The sequence below is a fragment of the Panthera leo genome, chromosome A1, assembly GCF_018350215.1.
Source record: "Panthera leo isolate Ple1 chromosome A1, P.leo_Ple1_pat1.1, whole genome shotgun sequence".
NCBI lineage: Eukaryota > Metazoa > Chordata > Mammalia > Carnivora > Felidae > Panthera > Panthera leo.
In genome coordinates, this window is record NC_056679.1 from 156,178,553 (window position 1) to 156,200,908 (window position 22,356).

Here is a 22,356-nt window from a genome sequence, read left to right on the forward strand (position 1 = left end):
TTAATTCTGGAAAATAAGGCTGTGTGGGCAAGCCATATTTAAAGCCATATTTTCTGACCCAAGCAATAATAAAGCTGCTATTCTGAATTCCATCTGGCTCCCCTCTATTTATCAAATGTTTCATACCTTCTATAAACAAATAAAAGAATTGAAAACAGATTGCCTTTTCAGTAACACTGAAGGGCTCTTTTCACTGCAGACATTAACTAGAACTAAACTTGTTAGCGCTTCAAAAGAGGGTGGTATCTGGGGAGGAGCTCCCCCACCAACCCCACCAGGAGCCTGTGTTTACTGCTACCACAGATTTACACATACATGGTGCACTAGCACTTTGCTTTCCAAGACTGCTTAATTTTTACTTTCTACAAAAATGCTGTTAATGACAAGCTCCTGCTGAGTCACTAAAATGGATTTGGCAGCAATGTTGGTGAAGAGAGTGCCATCAGCTGAGGGACGCTGAATTAACCAGGCTCTAACGAGCATCCCTAACCAAAGGGAAGAGGCTGAAAGACTCACTTTAGACATAGATATTAGAGAGAAAGTGCACGGATAGAAAATGTAGCCTATAAAACCAGGATTCAACACCTAAAACACCAGGCTGGTAAATTAATACCTGAGAAAAAGGGGGTGGAGTGTCATGTGAAAATGGCTTCAAAGAAGCACTAAATTTGAAAATCACAGCCTAGTTCACTGTAAAAATTAATAACAATAAAATTGAAACCTGACTTGGAAAATTGGTTTGGAGTCTACTGCATAAAAGGTAACAATAGATACAAAGATCTGCCATTTATTTACAAGTTTTCAGTTAAACGTGACTTGATTATTACTTTTTCCTCCCTCAATGTATTCTTATTTTGGCAAAATTTAAATTTTAAAAACAAAGTCTCATGAAATGGGTCTATGAATTAAACTACAAAGACAAAACAAAACAAAACAAAATCATTCTTTTTCAGAGATTTTCTTTCCCAAGTCTTTCCTGGGAATTATTTTCCTGCTTTCTGTTCTAAAATTCTCATACGCAAATTAAAGCACTTACAACATTTTCTATGCTGTTTTCCTCAATACCCAAATAAACTAAACATCAGATTTCTACCTCTTTTGAACAATCACAGTCCCAAATTCAGGGCTGTGATTAATGGTGAGATGGGAGACAGGCCTTTATTGAATACCCACAATGGTGCTGGCTCTCTGCTCACTGTTTTGCACGTATTTACCTATTTATCTTGATCCTCACAAAACTCTACTAAGTGTATATATTTTTTAAATGTTTATTTTTTAGAGAGAGTGCACGCGCATGTGCCAGCGAGCAAAGGAGGGGCGAGAGAGAGGGAGACACAGAATCTGAAGCGGGCTCTGCACTGACAGCAGAGAGCCCCATGCATGGCTCAAACTCAGGAACCGCGACATCATGACCTGAGCCTAAGATGGACGCTTAACCAACTGAGCCACCCAGGCGCCCCAAAAATCTACTAAGTATAGAGTATCTCTGTTGAGGGAGCCTGAGGCAAGCTGAGGGCAAAACACAAACACAAGCTAGCACCGCCCTGCCCCGCCCCCGCCAAGGTGGGATTCGTGTGATATTCCTTGGACACCTCTGGCTGCACAAAAACAAGAAAGGACAAAAAACAAATGGTTAATCTGGTTAAGAGTCTCCACCAGTTTACCAGAAAAAGGCAATCCTATCAAAAGCCTAAAGTCCGGGAACTCCTACTGTCAATGTTAATGCTTTGCTAGGGGGAAAAACACCTTAACTTGACAATAGCTAGGCCTCCAGTAAGTCTTTTGCATGTGAGAGTCTCTTTGGAAATTCCCTCTTGACTTGATCTCCCCAGACTTGCCCCACAGTTACAGTGCAGCTTTTCCTGCCCGTTGGTCCTGTCTCCCGGCTTTAATAAAATCACCTTTTTGCACCAAAGATGTCTTTAAGAATTCTTTCTTGACCATCGGCTCTGGACCCCACAAACCCCCCACCACCCCAAAACTTCATCAATCTCCATGTTTTTTAACAAATAAAGAAAATAAGTCTTAAAGAGGCTGATGATAAATAAAATATAAAAGTTCTCTACAAGTCATCAAGAAAATAGCTACATTCAAGAGAGATTTATAATTGGACAATTGACTCCAGTGTCTTGAAAACTGATCATCTTTATAGAGAAGGCACAGGTAATTCTGTGTATTTGAAAATTATTATGTAATATCTACAAATTTATAAATGTAGATACGCAAACCTCTCTGAAACAGTTTTGGCTCTATCTACCTGTATCTACTAAGGTTCCTCTCCATACTTTTTATAAGATAAGATTTTCTCCAAAGTGCATTTCATGGTATGTTAATGTAGTAGCCCATATGTTCTGGAAGTGCTGGCTTCAACAATATTAAATAGTTTTGTTTTCTGCAGGATTTCTCAGAGCCTTTAATTATTCATGAGCCCTGTGCCTCTCCAAGAAGGGATTTTAGTATATAGTGTTTTAAAACATTTTTGACCATAAAACCTTTTTCTAGTATTACATTTAGCAGGAGTACTATTCTATAAAACTGAATCTCGGAATCCTGGCTCTACTGTTTACAAATAGACTCTTAAATTAACTTCAAGCCCTTTACGTTTGCAAATGAAAGTGAGCATTTCAAATGAAAAGGGAAGCAAGGTAGAAAGAAGTGCAAAGTTTTACTCTGCATAAGGAGATTGCCAATTTGAAAAGAAATCTGGTCACCAAAGTTGGATTTAATTTTAATTCAAATGAATCATTTTGGGGCAAAGAAGGATTTTGCTTTACCAGTAGACACTGGAGAGAATAACATGGGGCGCCAAGAATAACATGTGGCTCAGTCGGTTAAGTGTCCGACTTTGGCTCAGGTCACGATCTTGTGGTTCACGAGTTCGAGCCCTGTGTTGGGCTCTGTGCTGACAGCTCGGAGCCTGGAGCCTGCTTCTGATTCTGTGTCTCCCTCTCTCTCTGACCCTCCCCCCATTCATGCTCTGTCTCTCTCTGCCTCAAAAATAAATAAACGTTAAAAAAATTTTTTTTAAAAAATAAAAAAATAACAAAGCACAGCCAAAAGAGGTCTTGAAAAACCGATTCTTAGCCCACAGATTTATATCAGGTTCTAACCATCTGATTAAGAAACATAATGAAATTATACGACTGGCAGGCACCTTACAAGGAGGTCAGTAAATATTTGGTCAATAAATGAATAAACATTTGTTGAGTCAATGAATAAAAAGTCTTCTAGCATTCGTGACAACGGTGACCTAGTTTCTTTTTGAATACTTACAGTGGTGAGATTTCCATTACCATTCCAGGCAGCTGTCCCACTGCTGGACAGCTCAAGTTATGATACGAAAAGATAGGATTCAGGAAGCATAGAGGGAAAGGTTCGGACCTGAGGTCCCTGGGTGGAGAAAACCACATATTTTGGAACAATGCTGGGCATGACTGACCATAGCAGACTTCCTTGGGGGTAAGTTCCTCTTAAGCATGTAACAGACACCACCTACTCCCCCTCATGTTCCCATCAGGAATTTGACTAAAGTCCTGACTATAAAAATAAGTAGTAGACCATAGAACGGTACAGCCATAGACCATTATGGAAATGGGCCAATCAAAAAGAAATGCCTAGGCATTTAGAGTTACCTAGCCAATAAGGGTAGAACCTGAGAAGGAAAATGGGGGAAGGGAAGCACCCCACCCTCACCACCAAAACCCGATTTAAAAAAGACCCCTGCCTATTCTCACAGGCATTCACTTTCCAATGCCCCCTCTCTGTTAAGACAGCTTTCATACTATTCTTACTTTCTGTAAGAAAGTAATAAACTTTTGCCTGCTGCTCTTTTTATTCTGTGTCCACCTCTTTATTCTTGGAAGCAGGGAGACAAGGACCCTAGGTGTTGAGGTAAAGAATACTGAAACAAAGTTACCAAGCTGTTTTTCATTTTTAAGAAACATTACACGATACTGTTATCAGAAAGGGGTATAGAAATCTACTCTCCTCTCTTTAGTAGATAAAGAAAAGAAGCACAGAGTTGTAAACAATTTCCTCAGGTATCATTAGGGATGAGAATTCAGGTTTTCTGACTGACAGAGTGACAGCCAAATCCATCTCCTTCCAACTTATTCCCAAGTATTTCTACTTGCTGACGTGGACAGCTTTTTTTTTTTTTTTTTTTTTTTTTTTTTACATTCAGACTTAAAATATTCGAAGATAGCTATCCTGCCTCTTCTAGTCTTTTCTTCTCCAAGTTATACATACCCAGTTCACTTAAGCAAGGTATGGCCTAGGTAACATATTAGCAGTTTCACTCTTTTTCTTTTTTTCTAAGTTTATTTATTTTTGAGAGAAAAAGACAGAGCATGAGTGGAGGAGGGGCAGAGAGAAAAGGAGACACAGAATCTGAAACAGGTTTGTGGCTCTGAGAGGTCAGCACAGAGCCTGATGTGGAGCTCGAACTCACGAAATGTGAGATCATGACCTGAGCAGAAGTCAGATGCTTAACCGACTGAGCCACCCAGGGGCACAGTTTTCACTCTTAATGGGCAATCTCCCTTTAAACAAGTTGTGTCAAGAAAAGACCATGATATTTCAGGCAGGATCTGATAACCACTAAGCATAGGTGGATAACTGGTCCAAATTGTGCAGCTGGCAGCCCTAGGGAGTGAGAGATAAGTTTTGAGCTCCACCTGGACCCCCAGTACGCAAGGTCCCTAAATGGCTATACGGTAAATCCAAGTCAAAGCTATTTCAAAGGGAAATTGTAGGCAGATATCAAGCCTATCTACCCAGTGGGAATGTCTACTCAGACCTTGGGAGAGAAGTTAAAATTGTCATGCTAGCAGTATGTGCAGGTCTCCTCTCCAGATGACTACACTGCAGAGAAGTACTAAAGCCACCGTGGGAGCCTGGGTGCTGTACAATATTCTAGAGCAAGGGTTGGCAAGCCTGGGGGACAAATCCAGACTGATGCCTGTTTTCAACAGACTGATTCCTGTTTCAAGCAAAGAATGATTTGTATGTTTTTAAATGGTTGGAAAAAAAAATCACAAGTAGGATATCCTTTGTGACACACAAAATTATGTAAAATTCAAATTTCTGTGTGCATAAATAAAACTTCATTGGAATACAGCTGATGGGGCTCCGACATGTTACCTCAAATATGGTACCTAGGCATACTGAATATTTTAAACACTGGAAAGAGTTTGAGAAAACAGCAGAAGCAGGAAGGTCACTCTGACCTTCCCCCTGCTCTTCTCTCCTGAAACAGGACAGGTGCCCTCTCTATACCAGGAGGGTAGGGGCATCCCTGTCTCTGAAGTCAAAAGGATACTAAGAAGGATCCTAACAAATAGGCCCTGCTAAGTTTCCCCCAACTTACTAATTTCATACCCTTTGACCTATCGTATTTCTCCATGACTGTCCATTCTTCATTGAACCTAGCATAAAAAGGCTCCAGTTTAACGGTTTCTTTGGGTCACTCCTGTATCAGAAAGCAAGCAAGCAAGCAAGCAAGAAAGAAAGAAAGCACGTGGGCAGCTCAGCCAGTTGTGTCCGACTTCGGCTGAGGTCATGATCTCACAGTATGTGAGTTCGAGCCCCGTGTAGGGCTCTGCTCTGTGCTGAGAGCTCAGAGCCTGGAGCCTGCTTCTGATTCTGTGTCTCCCTCTCTCTCTCTGCCCCTCCACTGCTCACACGCTGTCTCTCTCTCTCTCTCTCTCTAAGAAAAATAAACATTAAAAATTTTTTTAAAAATGTATTTCTATTCTTTTTCTCTTGTTAATGTATCTTTGTCAGTTGAATTTTCAACCTGTTCAGAAGCCCTAAGACTGTTGAAGAAAACTTCTTCCTCCCCTACACAGCCATGCTCATTTGCTTATGACAGTGGTAGAGTTTGGTGGCTGTGACAGAGATGGAAGAGTTGACAAAGCCTGAAATGTTCACTATGTGGCCCTTTGTACAAAAGTTTGCCAGCTCCCATTCCAGAATACTGGAAGAAAGTGTACATGTATTCCAAATAATCTAATAGTGAAGGACATCGTCCATCTACTCCCAAATAACTTACTTCAAGCAAGTAGCCATCCACTCTTCAGAGCAGCCTTTGCCTATTACCCAGTCTGTCAATCTTTCTTCAGTCACTCTGTTTTATAAAAGCACTCCATGGCACTTATTAGCAGCTGAACTTATCCAATTTTTAATACCTCCTTACTTTATAAGGTCCGTCCTCTCCAATTTTCCCCAGCAATTAATCCCCCCGAATGTAAGGGCACTATGGCATGTCACATTTACCACTCTATCTCCGACTGAGAACAGTGCCTCATACCTAGTTAGAGCCCATTAAATATTAGTCTAATAGAGAACATATTTGTAAAATCAAGTAACCGAAATTTTCAGAAATTAATTCCAAAGAATGTTATTTCTTATTTCTAAGAATGAATACCTCCATAAAGTCCCATGTTTTTATTTTAGAAATTTATTTAAAAACAATTGATATACTGTCACAAAATAATGGCTCTTCTCTCTGCTAACAAGGACCACTTAAATATCAAGTGGGCAATTTATTCAATTTCTCTGAATCCAAGTTTCATCATTTGCAAAATGGTCCTAATAATCCAAGGGTCATAAATGAAATAATATGTTAAATCGCTCTGAGTTGTTGGGGACAAAGATGCTACATAAATTCATGATAATAGTATCACTTGTAATATAATGCCCAATCATTTTGCAATGCTAACACCAGAAGCACATTAACTGCTAAAGAAGACACATGTTCCTATAGTTATATTAGACATTTTCTAGGTGCCATGAAGAGATAGAATATAAAATATTTCAGCCACTGTCAAGCCAGATTAGATTTGATTCCGTGGAAGAGAAGCATTATAGCAAAATTCATGCTCCCAGTCTCCCAAGCTGTGTGTGAAGGTTCCCAAGGAGTGTTACAATATTTAGAACTTGAGAATATTTATTTGTCCCAGTTCTCATCTTCACGTGCTAGCATCTTGACAGCTGCTCGGTCAATACCTTCTCAGGCACAAGGCCTTAAAGGAGAAACTCTACTTCCTAGGAAGCACTTAAATTTATGCTTAGACAGAGGGAAGGATTACTGACAAGCACAAGGAGAGACCACTGCATAGGGACCACAGGAGGAGTGATTAGAAAAGAAAAATACATCAGATGTATTCTTCCAGGCATTCAGTATAAAAGAAGGAAAGAATCTAATACAAATTAAGTACCTACTAAGTGCCAAACAATGGTACTTCGTATTTATTTACTTTCTTAAACCTTAAAATGAACACATAAGATCAATATTAGTACTCCATTTAAAAATGAATGAAACGGAATTGCTTCATGGAAATTTAATTGCCATTTATTCACTCACTCACTCATTCATTCAATAAATGATTTCAAGTACACTCTATGTACTAAAGAGTCTAGAAGGAGGCCAAGCACTGCGGATACAATGATGATCTATCTGCCCTCCTGGAACTTGCACCCACTGAGACAGACGTTAAGTACATAGTTACGTTAATTCAGCATTCACTTAAAATTGTAACAAGTGTTACAAAAGGAATCATGGTAGGACCTTTTGGAACAATCAAAGATGACTTCCTAGGAAGTAATATTCAAGCTAAAAGAGGATTAGCGGCAGCCAGGAAAATGAAGAGGGAAGAGATTGTGGACACACAAAAACCACATTTCAAAGGTTCTGCAGCAGAAAAGAACTTGTCATACGGGCCAAGTAAAAGGTAGTTGGTGTTAAAGTACCTGCCTATTTTCTCACGACACTTCTGCAGGGCCCTTGCTGTTACAGATACACAAATCTAGGATGCACAACCTAGACCAGAAAATGCATGTTAAGCTAGAGGAAAGCAGGATGCAGTATGTTGGATGAGTCAGCCACAGCCAGAGCACAATGGGTGTTGCTCATGTCTCAAGGAGAGGGTCCTTACCCTGTAAGTAGTGGGCAGCCACTAAAGGGATTTAGGAGGGGAGTGACATAATCAGATCAATACTGAGATCACGCTTTCTGACTACGTGACCTTCCAGATAAAATGGTTTATAAATATTCCTAGGTAAATATTGTCTCCTTACAAGCCAGTAATACACTGGAAAGACAAGCCACATAGTCAGATTCTTCGCCTTCTATAGCAACTATAGAAGGAGTCTATAGACTCTTTCTTAGATAGCCTTGCTACTCAAAAGGTGGGCCAGGGACCAGCAGCAGGGGCAGCATCACATGGGAGCTTGTTAGAAATGGAGAGACCCAGGCCCCATCCCCAAACCTATTGAATCAGAATCTGCAGTTTTAACAAGCTTCCCAGGTGACACATTTGCATTTTAAAGTCAAGAAGCTTTGTTTTACTTAATACCCTATAAACACACCACCCTCAGAGAAACTCAGCAGACCCTAGGCAATAAGTGATAAATGTTTCTGGGACTATAATAGTTCTACAGAGCCCATTGATACTCTTTTTAAAAAATTTTTTTATGTTTAGTTATTATTTGAGAGAATGAGACAGAGTGGGGATGGAGGAGAGAGGAGACACAGAGAGAGAGAGAGGGAGACACAGAATCCGAAGCAGGATCCAGGCTCTGAGCTCTCAGCACAGAGCCGGATACAGGGCTCGAACCCACGAACCACACAAGATCATGACCTGAGCTCAAGACTGGCGCTTAACCAACTGAGTCACCCAGGCACCCCAGAGCCCACTGACATTCTAAGCTAGTTCATCATCATTCTAGGACAGGATGGACACTTGGTTGGAAAAGACTAGGGCAAAAACACACAAAAATGGTTCTACTGTTCCTAATAAGAATAGGGTACAAATCCAGAGAAGAAAAAAGACTGAACAAGTCAGAGTACAGATATCATCACCAGCAAAAGTAGCTTAGGACATCGACGTTAGGTACACTGAGGGTATCAAGAGGGAGTATATTTTTACTTTTGGTCATCTCCTTCAAGACAGGCATAAAACAGCACTTTGCTCATACTTACAAAGTAAAACAACACACACACACACACACACACACACACACACACACACACACACACACAGAGTGTATAACAAACACTAAATTTCTGCCCTAACAGTGCTCTCATTATGAAAAAAAAAAAAAATCAGGCTGATATTAACTGTAAAATAAGAGAATTTGAATTGATTCATTCATTTTAAGTCAACCGTCCCTTTGTAGTGGTAGCAGCGTTTTTATCTAAGAGTTTTGTGTAGATCTGTTTCTTGATTATCTTCACTTTGTTACAAGGCTGAAATGTACACACTGTGCGGAATACAGGCTCCTGACAGCTCCCAGGTTGTGCAGCCCTGCAATCTGGGAAACTCCGGTTCTGCGTAGATAGATGCCAAGGGGTGTGGTGGGGGAAAGCACAATCTCTGGAAGCCAGCTGTCTGGATCAAATCCTGCTTGGCCAATCACATGTGACTTGGACATGTGACTTAATGTCTTAGTTTCTTCATCTTTAAAATGGAGATGAAAATTGTCCAAATTGTCCCTACCACAGAGAGTTGTTTAGGAGGATTTGTTCACTGAACACATGTAAAGTAGTTAGAAACAATGTCTGGAACATGATAAACATTACGTATTTGCTTGCTTCGTGTTGTTATATTCCACGTGAAAACCACCAGAAACTCAGAAGTTTCACTGGGAGTCATTCTTGGGGCAATGGGCAAAGGAAAGAATGTTAGTCACACTTCATTCAAGTGTCACCAACAGGAAGAGGCCACCTGTTAACAAATATTTGTTGCTTTGTTGCCTCAAGAAACTGTTTGGGCCATGTGGTCTTTGTGAAGTAATTACCAAAACAATCACCCTAGGTTTTTAAAGTCAATGATCCAAAATAGTGTCTTACAACTTTAAAATCCTCTATAAACATTTGTAACTGAGAGTTTTTTCCCTCAAATTTAAGATGTCCTACCTTAAAAATAAAACCAACAAACATTATCTTCTAATGCCAACTGAACGTTACCCTAAGAATGTTATAAACTATCCCCATGTGAAATCAGTTTATGTTTATCAAGTTTTAGTAATGTAATCGTTCCCTGAAAATGCTACATTTTTTTATACAGGAGGAATTATTACCCATAGCAAAAACATGATTTCACTTCCTAGAAGTTTGGAGCCCATGAAGCATATATTATAGGTTAAAATTTTACCATTCCTTTGTTAAATTTTGCTATTTTCCAAAATAGCAGTGAAGTTGCATCTCATACTATAAGACAATCATTTCTGTATATGACCTGCTGATGTTTTTTTTGTTTTGTTTTGTTTTGTTTTGTTTGTTTTTTTAAGTAGCCTTCACACCCAGCATGGAGTCCAATGTAGGGCTTAAACTCATGATCCTGAGATCAAGACCTGAGCTGAGATCAAGAGTCAGGGCTTACCTGACTGAGTTACCCAGGCACCTCTATGATCTGCTGATTTAAAAAAAATAAATAAATACAAATTCTGATAAATCATTTTCATAGAGCAAAACCAAAAGCTACAGATATAAAAGAGATAAGTGGCATGTGTTTTAGCCTTTATAATACACGACTATGTGTCAAAAAATCTGTACCTAACAGAATTTAATAACTGTTTCTTAGAGAAAGAACTTTGTTTTAAAATATGTATAATGAAAATATGTACTCAAAATCTCTTGATTCTTCTTCCTGAGCCAATTTAACACAAGTTAAGTTTTATCAATTAGACCAAAAAGACCCTATTTATAAAGGAAAACTCTCCCATAAAAAGCTGACAGTTATGTTGCTTGAAACAGCTAATTCAGCATATCTTATTCCAAAATTTTGCTTTTCTAAAAATATGATCAAACTTCTAAATTACCAAATGAGTTCTGAAATACTCTGAGACTTCTAATCAAATGAAAAGAAAAGCTCTGCATAAAATATTACAAATTTATTTTTATGTACATAATAATTTCCATCTTAGTCTAGTTAATAAGATTCCCTGAGTATATTGTTTCTAACTTAAAGTGACAAGACTTCCATGGGAACTTAATAAGTAAGTCAATCAATTGATTAGTAAATTCTGTCACTTCATCCTTACAGTATTTGCAGTAGATAATAAAATTCAATACAAGACAATACCAGAACAGCCATATAACCCTGATCAAACACCTAACAATACTATATGTACCAGAAGGTGGATATAATATTTTTGGCAAGTAAATGTCGTTTTCATTTGGAAGAAAACATGGTTAGATATTCATAACTATGACTGCTATACTTAGTGGCTATATCATTATAGTCAAAAGGTTTGATCACAATTGGTTTTCCAGGCTACTCTATATAACTCTACCGATAAGAGACCAATTCTATTCTGGGACCATGCTTGTGAGTTTCTACGATTATATTAGTGTAACTCTGTAGCCCAGTCGGATAGTATCCAGTCAGTCATCTTGCCTGAAAGCCCCGATTATTAAGTTTAAGGGGAGCTCTGTATTTTATATTCTAACTGATCATTGATTGTACAATCACTAGACTTTTCCTTTTTTTTTTCTTTTTCTTTTCTTTTCTTTTTTTTTTTTTTTTTTTAGACTTTTTCCATAAAGCATTGTGGTAACTTGCAAAGGAATATAAAAACTTGTGATCAGCCTAATTACTTAACTGGAAAGACCTGTTAAATACATGTGCATCAGAATGTCTTAGTTGATTCAGCCTGAGAGTGGGCAGATTAAAGTTCTTTCAGATTCCCCTAGCCCACTCCAGGATTTGATTTGCGTGAGTATTTATATAGGAAGGGCAGGGGACAGAAAGCTCCGGCTGGGTTCAGAATCCAGGTTTACCCACCATTTATAAGCTGTGTGTGTCTCTAGGCAAATGACATTATCTTAAACTCTAATGTCATTACTTTTAACATAAAGAAAACAATAGTATATACTCTATTAGGTTGTAAGAATCAAATGTGAAGTGCTTGGCACAGCACCTAAAACCTAATAAGCAAACAATAAAAGTTGGCTACTTAAGGAAGTATTTCCCTAATACCAGTTCTCTTCAGGAGAGTGGCCTTAGAGCCTGAAGTTAAAGAAACTGCTTTCAGATCAACTTTGTGAGATTTGAGACCCAAACAGTACTATCTGGAGGCAATGGGAATAAAGTGAGATTCAGGGATTCAGGGTTTGGGAGAGGGGTAATCTATGAATTTCTGTTCGGAACACAGCAAGATGAGGAGTTGAGGTGACCTTTGGCACCACAAGATTTTATGAGCTTAGGAGCACCTGAGCAGGAGCAATAGTCTCACAAGGAGATCAGCAGTGAAGCACTTTCCCTAAATAAGTGGCTTTTGGGAAGCCATCATCAGGGTGGGTGGGAGAGGAGAATATGGGGAACTTGTTGTGTGCAGATCTGAGGAACTAAAAATTCCCAGAAATGACTGGAGCCATCTGGACAGGAGAACACTATAAGCCTCATTTATATACCAACAGGCTGATAGGGCCTGGTGACATCTACCTTATTTATATACAAACATAATAACAACATAAGGCAGCATATACTAAAGGGCAAATAAGTTGCCAAGATAGCAAACACTGTGAAGTTCAGGGGAGGAAGAGAACAGGGTCAACTAGAACATTCAAAGATCTGGAACGTCAACTGGTCCTGGGATACTACTGGTGGAGGCTGGGCTGTCTATGGAGGGTCTTTCAAGTCGAAAACAAATGGGTGAGCCAAGGTGTGGAGGGAGCAGGTGCACGTAACTTTAAGGACAATGGGCTGAAATAAGTGTGCATATGTGTGCAGGCACATGCACGCATATAAGTGAATAGTGGGGGATAAAAGGTTAGAAAACTACTCTTGGGTCACATTTGAATGACAGATGGATGGGAATTAGGTACTTCAGGTGATGAAGAGCTAGAAAAAAAAAGAATGTGATGCATGAAACCTACAGTGAAGCTAGTGATTGAAAAAGTTAGTCTGGCTTCATGTGGGGTATAGAATGGAAGGAGAGAAACATATAGGGGTATGTGAAAATGGTTAGAAAACTCTTCAAAGATATAGCAGGAGAGCAGTAGAATATAATTAGATTGGCATAATTTCACTTACCATTTTCTAAAATAGCACTTACAGGGAAAAAAGTAAATCTAATTAAGAGAAGTATGGTCTTGTATTACTCTTCAATTTCCATTCATACTTTTCTTACAATGACTTCTCTATGTCCCAATGGATATGGCTGTAAGCCACAGTTTGCTTGTTTATAAATTACATAAGCCCTCTTCATGATCCACTGAAATTTCTGGTGTAGTTCTAATGCAATTTCTCTCTTTCTCTGTCTTCCTTTCTCTCCCTCTCTCTTAGATCTGGTTGAGACTTCTGTTTTTGACATTTAACTATGTTTGTATAATATTCTTGGGCATCTCAAACTCCAGATATTAATATATTTCTATATAATGATAGTTATGATAAACTAGAACCACATAAAAAGATAATATTCCCACATTTTGAGGTACCAAAAAGAATCTTTTCAATAGGTTTATAAAGTGATTCAATATTTTGTTTGCAGCTAACCCCACTGACTGTTGATACAAGGCAGTTGGTTTACATTCCTCTGCCCATGTTCAAATAGGGAAAAAAAATTCATTCAACTTGAGCAATGACTGGGTTTTTTGAGGACATTCTCATATACTCACTTGAGCTCTTCAGCAAGATTCTCAGTAAAAGACCATCTTGATGCAGTAGGGTTTCCAGAAGCAGGTTCCAATTACAACCTGGCTGGGATAAGAGCAGTTTCAATTGACCCTCGGCTGTCAGTCGTCCAGATGATGGAGCCCTTTCGAAATGTAAGATAAAGATAGAGTAATGAAGTTAATTTATCTATGAAATTAATAGCCTTAAAGTACAGATGTAATGCTAACTCCTTTAAATGTCAATTCCTCCTAGATTACTCTGAAAATGCTTTCATGCTTGCTTACTTTAGGGTTGCTCTGGGAAGGAATTACATTTAATCTCAACTAGCTAAAAGCAAATTAACATTTGGTAGCCTGCCAAATTTAAAACTGATACAAAATAACCATGCCTATATTTCACAAGACTATGTCTGTTTTTGTTTCATGGAGCAAACTGAAATTATGTATGCATTTATTTTAATTGCATTTATTTGTTCATTCACCAAATATATGAGTGCCTACTATGTGCTATTAACTCCTTTCATTATTCATGGAAAGAAAGTTACAGTGGGTTTTGACTACTTGTAATTGGCCATGTACTGTGATTGCTGATAAAACTAAAGGAATTCAAAGCTTCTGTCAAGGGTCAACTGTAATCTAATTATTTAATAGTAAAGCCTTAAATCAACATGCAATTATCAGAGCCACTGTAACAGTCACACTGCTACCTACTTGGGTAATCATTTCATCAAAGAGAAATAAATCCAAGGCAAATAGACTTCTACTTGGGAAGTAATTATCAGTGTTGAATAGAAAATCAAAATCAGGTCTCCACATTACTACATTAATTTACCAATGAATTGGCAAGAGATAAGGAAGTAAAAGTAGAAACTGAAAACTGATAACATTATTCACTTTTTCCTTTTAAGATCTCAAAGTTTAGATTGGCTGAAGATCACAACATCCGAAATCAGCTTACAACCACAACAACAGAAAAGGCAGGAAATGATCGAACTCAATCTGGTTGCGACCATAAGGGTTGTGGGAATAGGGTGGCATTGGGAAGGAACGATGTGACTGAAATGGAAAGGTGTGAATGAGAACACCATATGCTTAGGAGCAGAAAGAAGCAGAACAAAGGGTATTGCTGAGAGAGACGATTTGTCGCATAATTCCCAGATGACATTTACTGAGTAGTGAACCAACCAGTTACCAGTTTACTCAAGCCAGTGGTTTTCAAAGGTTGGGCCCTGGACCAGCACCAGCAGCATCAACTGAGAACTTGTTTAAAATGCAAATTCCCAGGCCTCATCCTATCAGAAATTCTGCGGTGGGTCCCAGAAATCTGTGTTTTAATGGAATATGACGCCCTCTTGGGTGTGAGAACCACTGTGGTAGGCAGTACTTTCTGGAGCACTGGCAGTAGGGGCAGGCCTACTTGATATCATTTCTCTTCTGTCTGTGCCTTTGTGCCCTTACAGGTCCACCTTGGCTGCCACCCATGCAATGAAGTCCTCACAACACTTTACTTACCTTAATCCCACCCATCCCTCAATTTGCAGCAAAAACATCACTTTCTCTGTTCAGTCTTCACTAAAAATTTCTCTTCATAGGAGTTTCTATCACTCTAAATTAAAGCACTTATGGCAATTATACACATTTTAGCACTTTATTATTTCATCAAGTAAAGCTTTATCTGTCCACTCAGAGTCAGGCCTTGTCGGGATGCTCGTTTTATAACCCCAAAGCTCCCACCAGCACACTAAGCTCATTTAAGGGCACTGTAAATGTTAACTGATTGACTCATATGCTCACAGATGGGTAGGCAAACTCTTTTTAAAAAAGAAGATACTTTGTCACAAGGCTGATTTGAGCAGTGAGAGGATCTGAAGATATAAAATGAAATTTCAAAGCACCTTCCCTTGGTTTGGCTTGGGTTGGCTTGTGTGGCATCTCACAACATTATGATGCAAAATCCTTCAGCCTTACATGAACTTTGGACCCACCCAAAGTGAGATTCTCTGATAACATAACTTAAAACACAGAAATTCCTTGGGTAATTGATTGGTCACCTTGCCAGGAAAACTCCTGTCCTAGGTGGGTGCTGAAGAGAGAAGCGGGGAGTTAAACTTAACTCTCAGGCCAGAGGAATCAAGGCCTTCAGTTGAAGAGTTCTGAATTACTTTGGGTACTCCCAGGCTGGTCTGGCCCTTGCAGAAGTTCCAAACATAGTACCAAAGGATTACACTAGGTGAGTCCTTTGACTGAAACACTAAAGCAAATCTTCACAATGGCTGTCCCTATTCCCATCCTAACTCCCAGGTGCTGACTTCTGGGAACTTGCTTGGGCTTCAATAGATGAAAAGTAACTAGTTGGTAGTAAGTTATATATTAAAAGTGAGTTAATTTTTAAACATGTCCTACCTATATATTTCACTTGAGTTGAATGCTGATTTAAAGATACTTTTAATAAACTGAAAGATTTAGTTTGATGGAGTATTGAAAAGGAGGGGATTGTTGAGAGACAAGCTGAAGAAGAAGATAGGAGCCAGATCATGGAGGGCCTTATTAGGCAAAGTGGGGATCTGGGACTGGTTGAAGAATTTAAGGCACATGAGTTTCCTGATCTGGCTACAGTGTGGAGAGTGGATTGGAGGGGGTTAGTGTATTTGCTCAGCCCTTTAGACGTGTAATAAAACAAAATAATTTGAAGGTCATTTCATACTACTACATCTGAATACCTGGTTATAAATAAAACCCCTCATTTACCAGATGGGAAACTGTGTGTTGAAATGTACCTCAATTCTTGGATCTTTCAACTTATCACAGATTTTGAAATGTACAGTAGAATGACTCACTATGAGGAAAAATAAAATATTACAAACATTCCTCAATCACTAAGCTCCGAGTAATAAATGCATTGAGGAGTCTGTGTTGGGCATATGGAGAAGCATATGTTCCCTCATCCTTTGAGCTGGTAGAGCTGTGAATGTGAGATTAGCCTCACAAAAAATGACAGAAAGGGAAATTTTATACATATATATATTTTATATTTTTGTTTCAAATATGTACATGTTGAATTCCAGTATAATACAAAGAAAGAGAACAAAAATTTATAAATCCACTGGAACTCATAAAACTTATACTGGGAGACAAGATGAATTTATGGCTGGGTTTTTTTAGGCTTATACTCTAATAAGTGCTACATTTCTGGGGCATGAATTACCCTAAAGAATTTTTCAAGTCCTAGTAGTAAGAAGCAATATAATAATAGGGTTCAATCATTACTGGTTATGAAACTAACAAATTATTTTTACAGAATCTTCATGCAAAACCTAAGCTGTATTTGGGTGTGTTTACTTTATGGAAGCTCATCAGGTAGTTCACTTGTAATTACTGCAATTTTTTTAGTATGAACTCATACTGTAGTAAAAAGTTAAAAAAAAAAAAAAACTTAGCTGTGCCAGTATGTACGGGCTTGACTTCCAACCATGGTTGTGCATGAGGCACAGAACAAGAGAAGGCTCTGTAGCAGGTTCAGACTGCATGACCATGGGATCCACTGATCCTACTATATATGTTTCATGCAGATGCTGTCAGACTCGGAACACATTGGAATGGACTCTAAAATTCACATCTTGGGAATAACACCCAGCAATGTTGGGGCACTGTCCTTCAGGATTTGATATTTACTTTGAACCAATAGCCATTATATGGTACTATGTCCTAAAAGATAAACTACACGAGTCTGGGAGTCAAGAGTAAAATTAAAAGGGGGCCCCCCTCACTGGTGCTCCTAATGATCCACTTGGGGAATCTGTGTTTTCCATTCCCACAACTCCCCATAAGTCCTGGAGGAGTAGAGGTTCTGGTTTCCATGGTGGGGTGAGCTGGAGTACACACACCTCTACCAGGGTACCATCAAGAATCCCAATAAACTTAATGTTACAGCTGCCATCTGGTCATTTGTGGCTTCCCATGCCAGCAGTCTAGCAGGCAAAGAAAGGAGTTATTATATTGGCAAGGGTAATGAACCCTAATTATTGAGGAAATGGAGTTGCTATTGCATAAGGAGAGCAGGGAGGAGTATGTCTGTGACTCAAGGGATTCACCAGGGCAGCTCTCAATGCCCTCCTGAATGTTAATAATCATAACCAGGACGCAGAAATAACAACATTCTGGTAAAGGAATGGTAGCCGGGGGTTCAACTCCTCAAGGATGAATGTCTCAGTGACTCCACTGGGCAAGCAACATAGCTCAGCAGATGTGATTGTCAAGGGTGAGGAGAAGTTGGAATAAGTCACAGAAAAATGTAATGATGATTATCATTTGCAGACTCGGGAATAATTGTAGTAGGAGATACTCTAGCTTGTCCCATTAACGCTACTGCAGTATTTTTTTTAAAGCTGCTTTAGCCAGGCATCACCTTGAAGAATCAATGGTAAGACTCAGAGAAATTAACATGGGTAATGAGTGGATTTCAGTAATGTAAGGGGTACACCAAAGCAGGTGTTGTTAATGTCCCCACATTCTCTTGTCCTTACCACTCACTTGACCTGGCCTGCATTTCTCTGCCTTCCAGCAAGACAAGTTGGAAGTGCCAGTGAATTAACAGCCCCAGAGCAGCCTTCAACCAATGACTGATGGAAGTTGCTATATAAATGCCTCAGTATCCTTGCTCCCTTGGTGGGATAATGCTGAGATATATGCCTTCCACAATGGCTCCAGGAATTTCCCCAGAAGGTTTAAGTTCTGGTTATTCCTTCGGTAGTTGGCTTGATTACACGAATCTTTATTTACTGTCTTTCTTTCTTCGTCCCACTTACCCACTCCCCTTCCAGGGTTTCCTCCACTTAGAAAATAAACTACTTTCACTTGAATCTTTGTCTCTGGGTCTGCTTCTTAGGGAAATCTAAAATAAGACATGCATAGAGACACTTTGAATTCACCTCACTTAATCTTTGTTTCAGGAATACTGAGAAACTACTCAAAGGTCATTTAATTAATAAATATAGCTACTGGACTTTGAACCCAGGTCTTTCTGACCCATGTTCATTCCTGTACTCCATGTTGCTCTCAATTCAACCTGGTTGATATTTGGTGAGTAAGTTATATTTTCCAGCATTGAGCATGTTTGATTCTATTCAACCTCCTGATTGAAGACACCATCTTTTTGACCCAAAATCAAGTTTGTGGTCTCAAGGCTGATTCCCAAATTGGAGCCATGTTATTCAAGGTATCTAGGAGCTGATTTCAACCAGATGGTTCCTGTCATGGATTGCTGGACCAAATTTATACCAGAGGCCATAAGTTACATGATTCAGAGAACAAAGGCAAGGGCACGACTAAAGAGAAATGGACAGTAAAAGCCTTCAAGTGAGAAAACAAAAACAGAAGAGAAGCCCTGTTTTACTGTACTATTCTTGGCTTTCCAAAACTGATCTTTTACAATCTTCCTAGGTAAATAAGTAAATACAAATATTTAAAGCAATTTTGTCTTCTTTCTCTAGGAAAATAACTTTAGTACCAGAGGAAAATAGTTCAGGGAAAAAACCCAAGTCAAGGCTCTATGATCTTTATAATTAAAGGTGATTCAATAAACAGAAATCATACAAGGTTCACCTGCACATTTACATACAGCATTTGCCTCGCTTTTTAATAATTCTGTTCACTAAGGTAGATTTACACTTCTAAAGGGTCTCATTTTTTTTACAGTTGGTTGTATCTACATTATCTGTGTACAAATTAGAGGGCAGGTGTTAAAACTATGAGGAGCTGTGTTATGTCCTGATTTTAGCAAAATTAAACTTTTTAGTTGGGATGACCCCATTTCCCCCAAATCACCCAAAGATATTAGTATCCAAAACTCATAGCCCAGATCCACACTTTAATATTACATAGGTTAGTGTATGCTACTTCTTAAAATATATAAAATCTAATTTTAATATTTCTACATATCAACCATCACTTTTGGACTCCCCTTGAAGTGCTAATTTAGCGACTGAGTCACGAGACACTGGACACTACTGAATCACTCAGTCATCCATTTTGAGGAGCAGAAGTTAGCTCTCTAGCACCTTTAATTGTTATTGGTCCCTGTCTACCAGATAATAAATGCCTGTTACAAGGAGTTCAAGAAATGTCTCCCTTGGCATCACGTTTCAGATAACTGAGGCTCAGTAAGAAAGTGGTTCAATATTCTATTCACTTTACACATTTATGAAGATTCATTTTCATATGTTTGGGTAACTGATAAAATCTGCCACTTTCTGAAACATATACGAGCACAGCAGTACCGAATGACTGTTTAGTAAGTACTGATGTGATGAGGCATGTTAGCTCATTTAATTAATCCTCACGACTCTCGTAGGAGAGCGTCTCAGAAGTCAAGGAAGGAAGATGTTTCAAGATGGAAGAAGTATTGCAAGCTGTTTGCAAGTAGATCAGTAAAATTGTACTGTATGTATGTTTTAACTTTTCCTCCAAAATATAAATATTTCCTATACAAGGAGACTGAAGTTCATATAAGTTAAATAATTTTCCAAGATCACAAAACTATAAAAGTCTATAAATCATGTCTGTCTCATGTGAAAACCCATTCTATTATCTCATTGCTGGCTCTAACGCTATATTCTCATTTACATAATACCTTTAAACCATAATAGAAAAGGGAAGATATGAATAAATATCTAGATATATCAAGTAACTAGTTCATTGGACATTTTAGCTTCTTTTAATAACGGATCCACAGACATGCGACTTTCTAAAAAACCTTTTCAATGATCCAGGTGCTTGTTCGCTCACACTCTGGAACAACCACTTAAGAGCTTTGGTGTTAAAAGGCTCTCATTTCTCCTTCCCTGACTGTTGGCTCCAAGTCAAAGCTTGGCACCTCATCAGAGTACAAGATCTCTAAGCTCTTTTCCTGAGTCCTGTGGAACAGGCTGTCAGAAGCAGCTGGGAAACCAAAACTCTTTTTTGTCTTCCTCCCCAGATGTTTTATCCTAAGGATACTAGAAGCCACCTCCTCAATAAGACCATGCTTCCTGTGCCTGCGCTTTACCATTCAAATCAAATGTTTGAAAAGAGCTCCATGTACCATTTAGCCTGGCAATATCTGAAACAATATTATAATGATTCATGTGTTCCTTCATTCACTTATTCATTCAACTACTATTTGCTGGCTGATTTCTACCTGCTAGGTCATGTATACACAACAGTAAGCAAAAACAGTCACTGTATTACAGAACTTAGTGAAGAATATATGTATAGTTTAAATGACCATACAAATAAAGATAAAATTACAACCATAAAAACTTGATGAAGGAAAAGCAAAAAAGATGCTTTTAGAAAATGCAGTGAGGGGCGCCTGGGTGGCTCAGTTGGTTAAGCGTCCGACTTTGGCTCAGGTCATAATCTCGCAGTTCGTGGGTTTGAGGCCTGCATCGGGCTCTGAGCTGACCGCTTGGAGCCTGGAGCCTGCTTCAGATTCTGTGTCTCCCTCTCTCTCTGCCCCATCCCCACTCACATTCTGTATCTCTCTCTCTCTCAAAAATAAATAAACATTAAAAAGAAAAAGAAGATGCAGTGAGAAGTGAACCAGTTTTTGTGGTTGATAAAAGGCTTCCATACAGAGGTCACACTGGAGCTGAGATATGAAGATAAGTTGATATTAACTAGGTGAAAGAGAATAAAGACATCTCAGGGAAAGGGGAAAAGCATGTGCAAAGATCCTGTGGCAGAAAGGAGCGTGGCACAACAAAGAAATGTAAAAAGGCTAATGTCTGCAGAGCAGAATCACAGGATAGTATGGTGTCAGAAGAGGTTGCAGAGGTGGGTATGCCACACCTACGTAAGTCTTATAGGATGCTAAATGTTTTTGTTTACACTTAAGGACACAGAAGAATTCATGGAAAGTTTTTAAGCCATGAATGTGAAATGATAAAAATTTGGTTTTGAAAATAGATTTGGATTTAAGGAATCTCTGGCTGCAGTTCAGAAAACATTGGACATAGGAGTCAACATACATATAGGAAGAAAACTAAGAGGTCACTGCAGTTACTGAGGAGAAAGATGATTGTTAGGACTAACGCAAAGGTGGGCAATGGACAGCAAATACTAGGGGTTAAAGTAAATGAGACTTAGCAATGGACTGGATACAGTAGGAGAGAAAGAGGGAGGTATTCAGGTTGTCTCCCATGTCTCTGGCTTGTACAACTGCATAGAGGTACCATCATCTAAACAGGGAATAAAAGAAGGGGAGCAGTTTGGAGGAGAATATCCTAAGTCCAATTTTGGTCATTTTGAGTTTGAGGTGTCTTTGTGATCACCAGGTGCAACCTTCAGGAAGGCATTCAGGTATGGCTGGCACCCATGGATATACGGGTCTGTAGTCCCAGGAGAGGTAAAAATTAGAGACTTGAATCTGAGGGCACACAAGGAGTACAGGAAGCCACAGGCATGTTTCAGTTCACCTGGAAAAGTTCTGCAACAGAACACTAAAGACGTTCGATATTTCATGGCCAGGTCTATCTAGGGAGATGAACTGGCAAAGGAGACAGAGAAAAAGCAACAGAAAAGGAGGAAGAAGATTGGGAGAATATGTCAGGAAGAATTGGGAGAGCATCTCAAGATGGAAGAAGTGGTTAATGGTATGTGTAGTTATTTGAGGAAAGGGGCTTTGTCTCCAACTTCATTGTCTACCTCTTTCCTCACCGTTAACACCTAGCACAGTGCCTTACTTGGAGAAAACATTT

At 39.0% G+C, this 22,356-nt stretch overlaps 1 protein-coding gene across 9 annotated transcripts in view; it reads right to left on the minus strand.

Moving 5' to 3' along the window:
- Positions 1–22,356, minus strand: part of KIAA0825 (KIAA0825 ortholog) — a 293,878-nt gene that overhangs the window by 125,805 nt on the left and 145,717 nt on the right. For all 9 annotated transcript variants that reach the window (XM_042943406.1, XM_042943366.1, XM_042943346.1 and 6 more), the window contains one exon: positions 13,625–13,764. In XM_042943406.1, the coding sequence (XP_042799340.1) occupies positions 13,625–13,764 (140 nt within the window). The remainder of the gene's footprint in view (positions 1–13,624; positions 13,765–22,356) is intronic.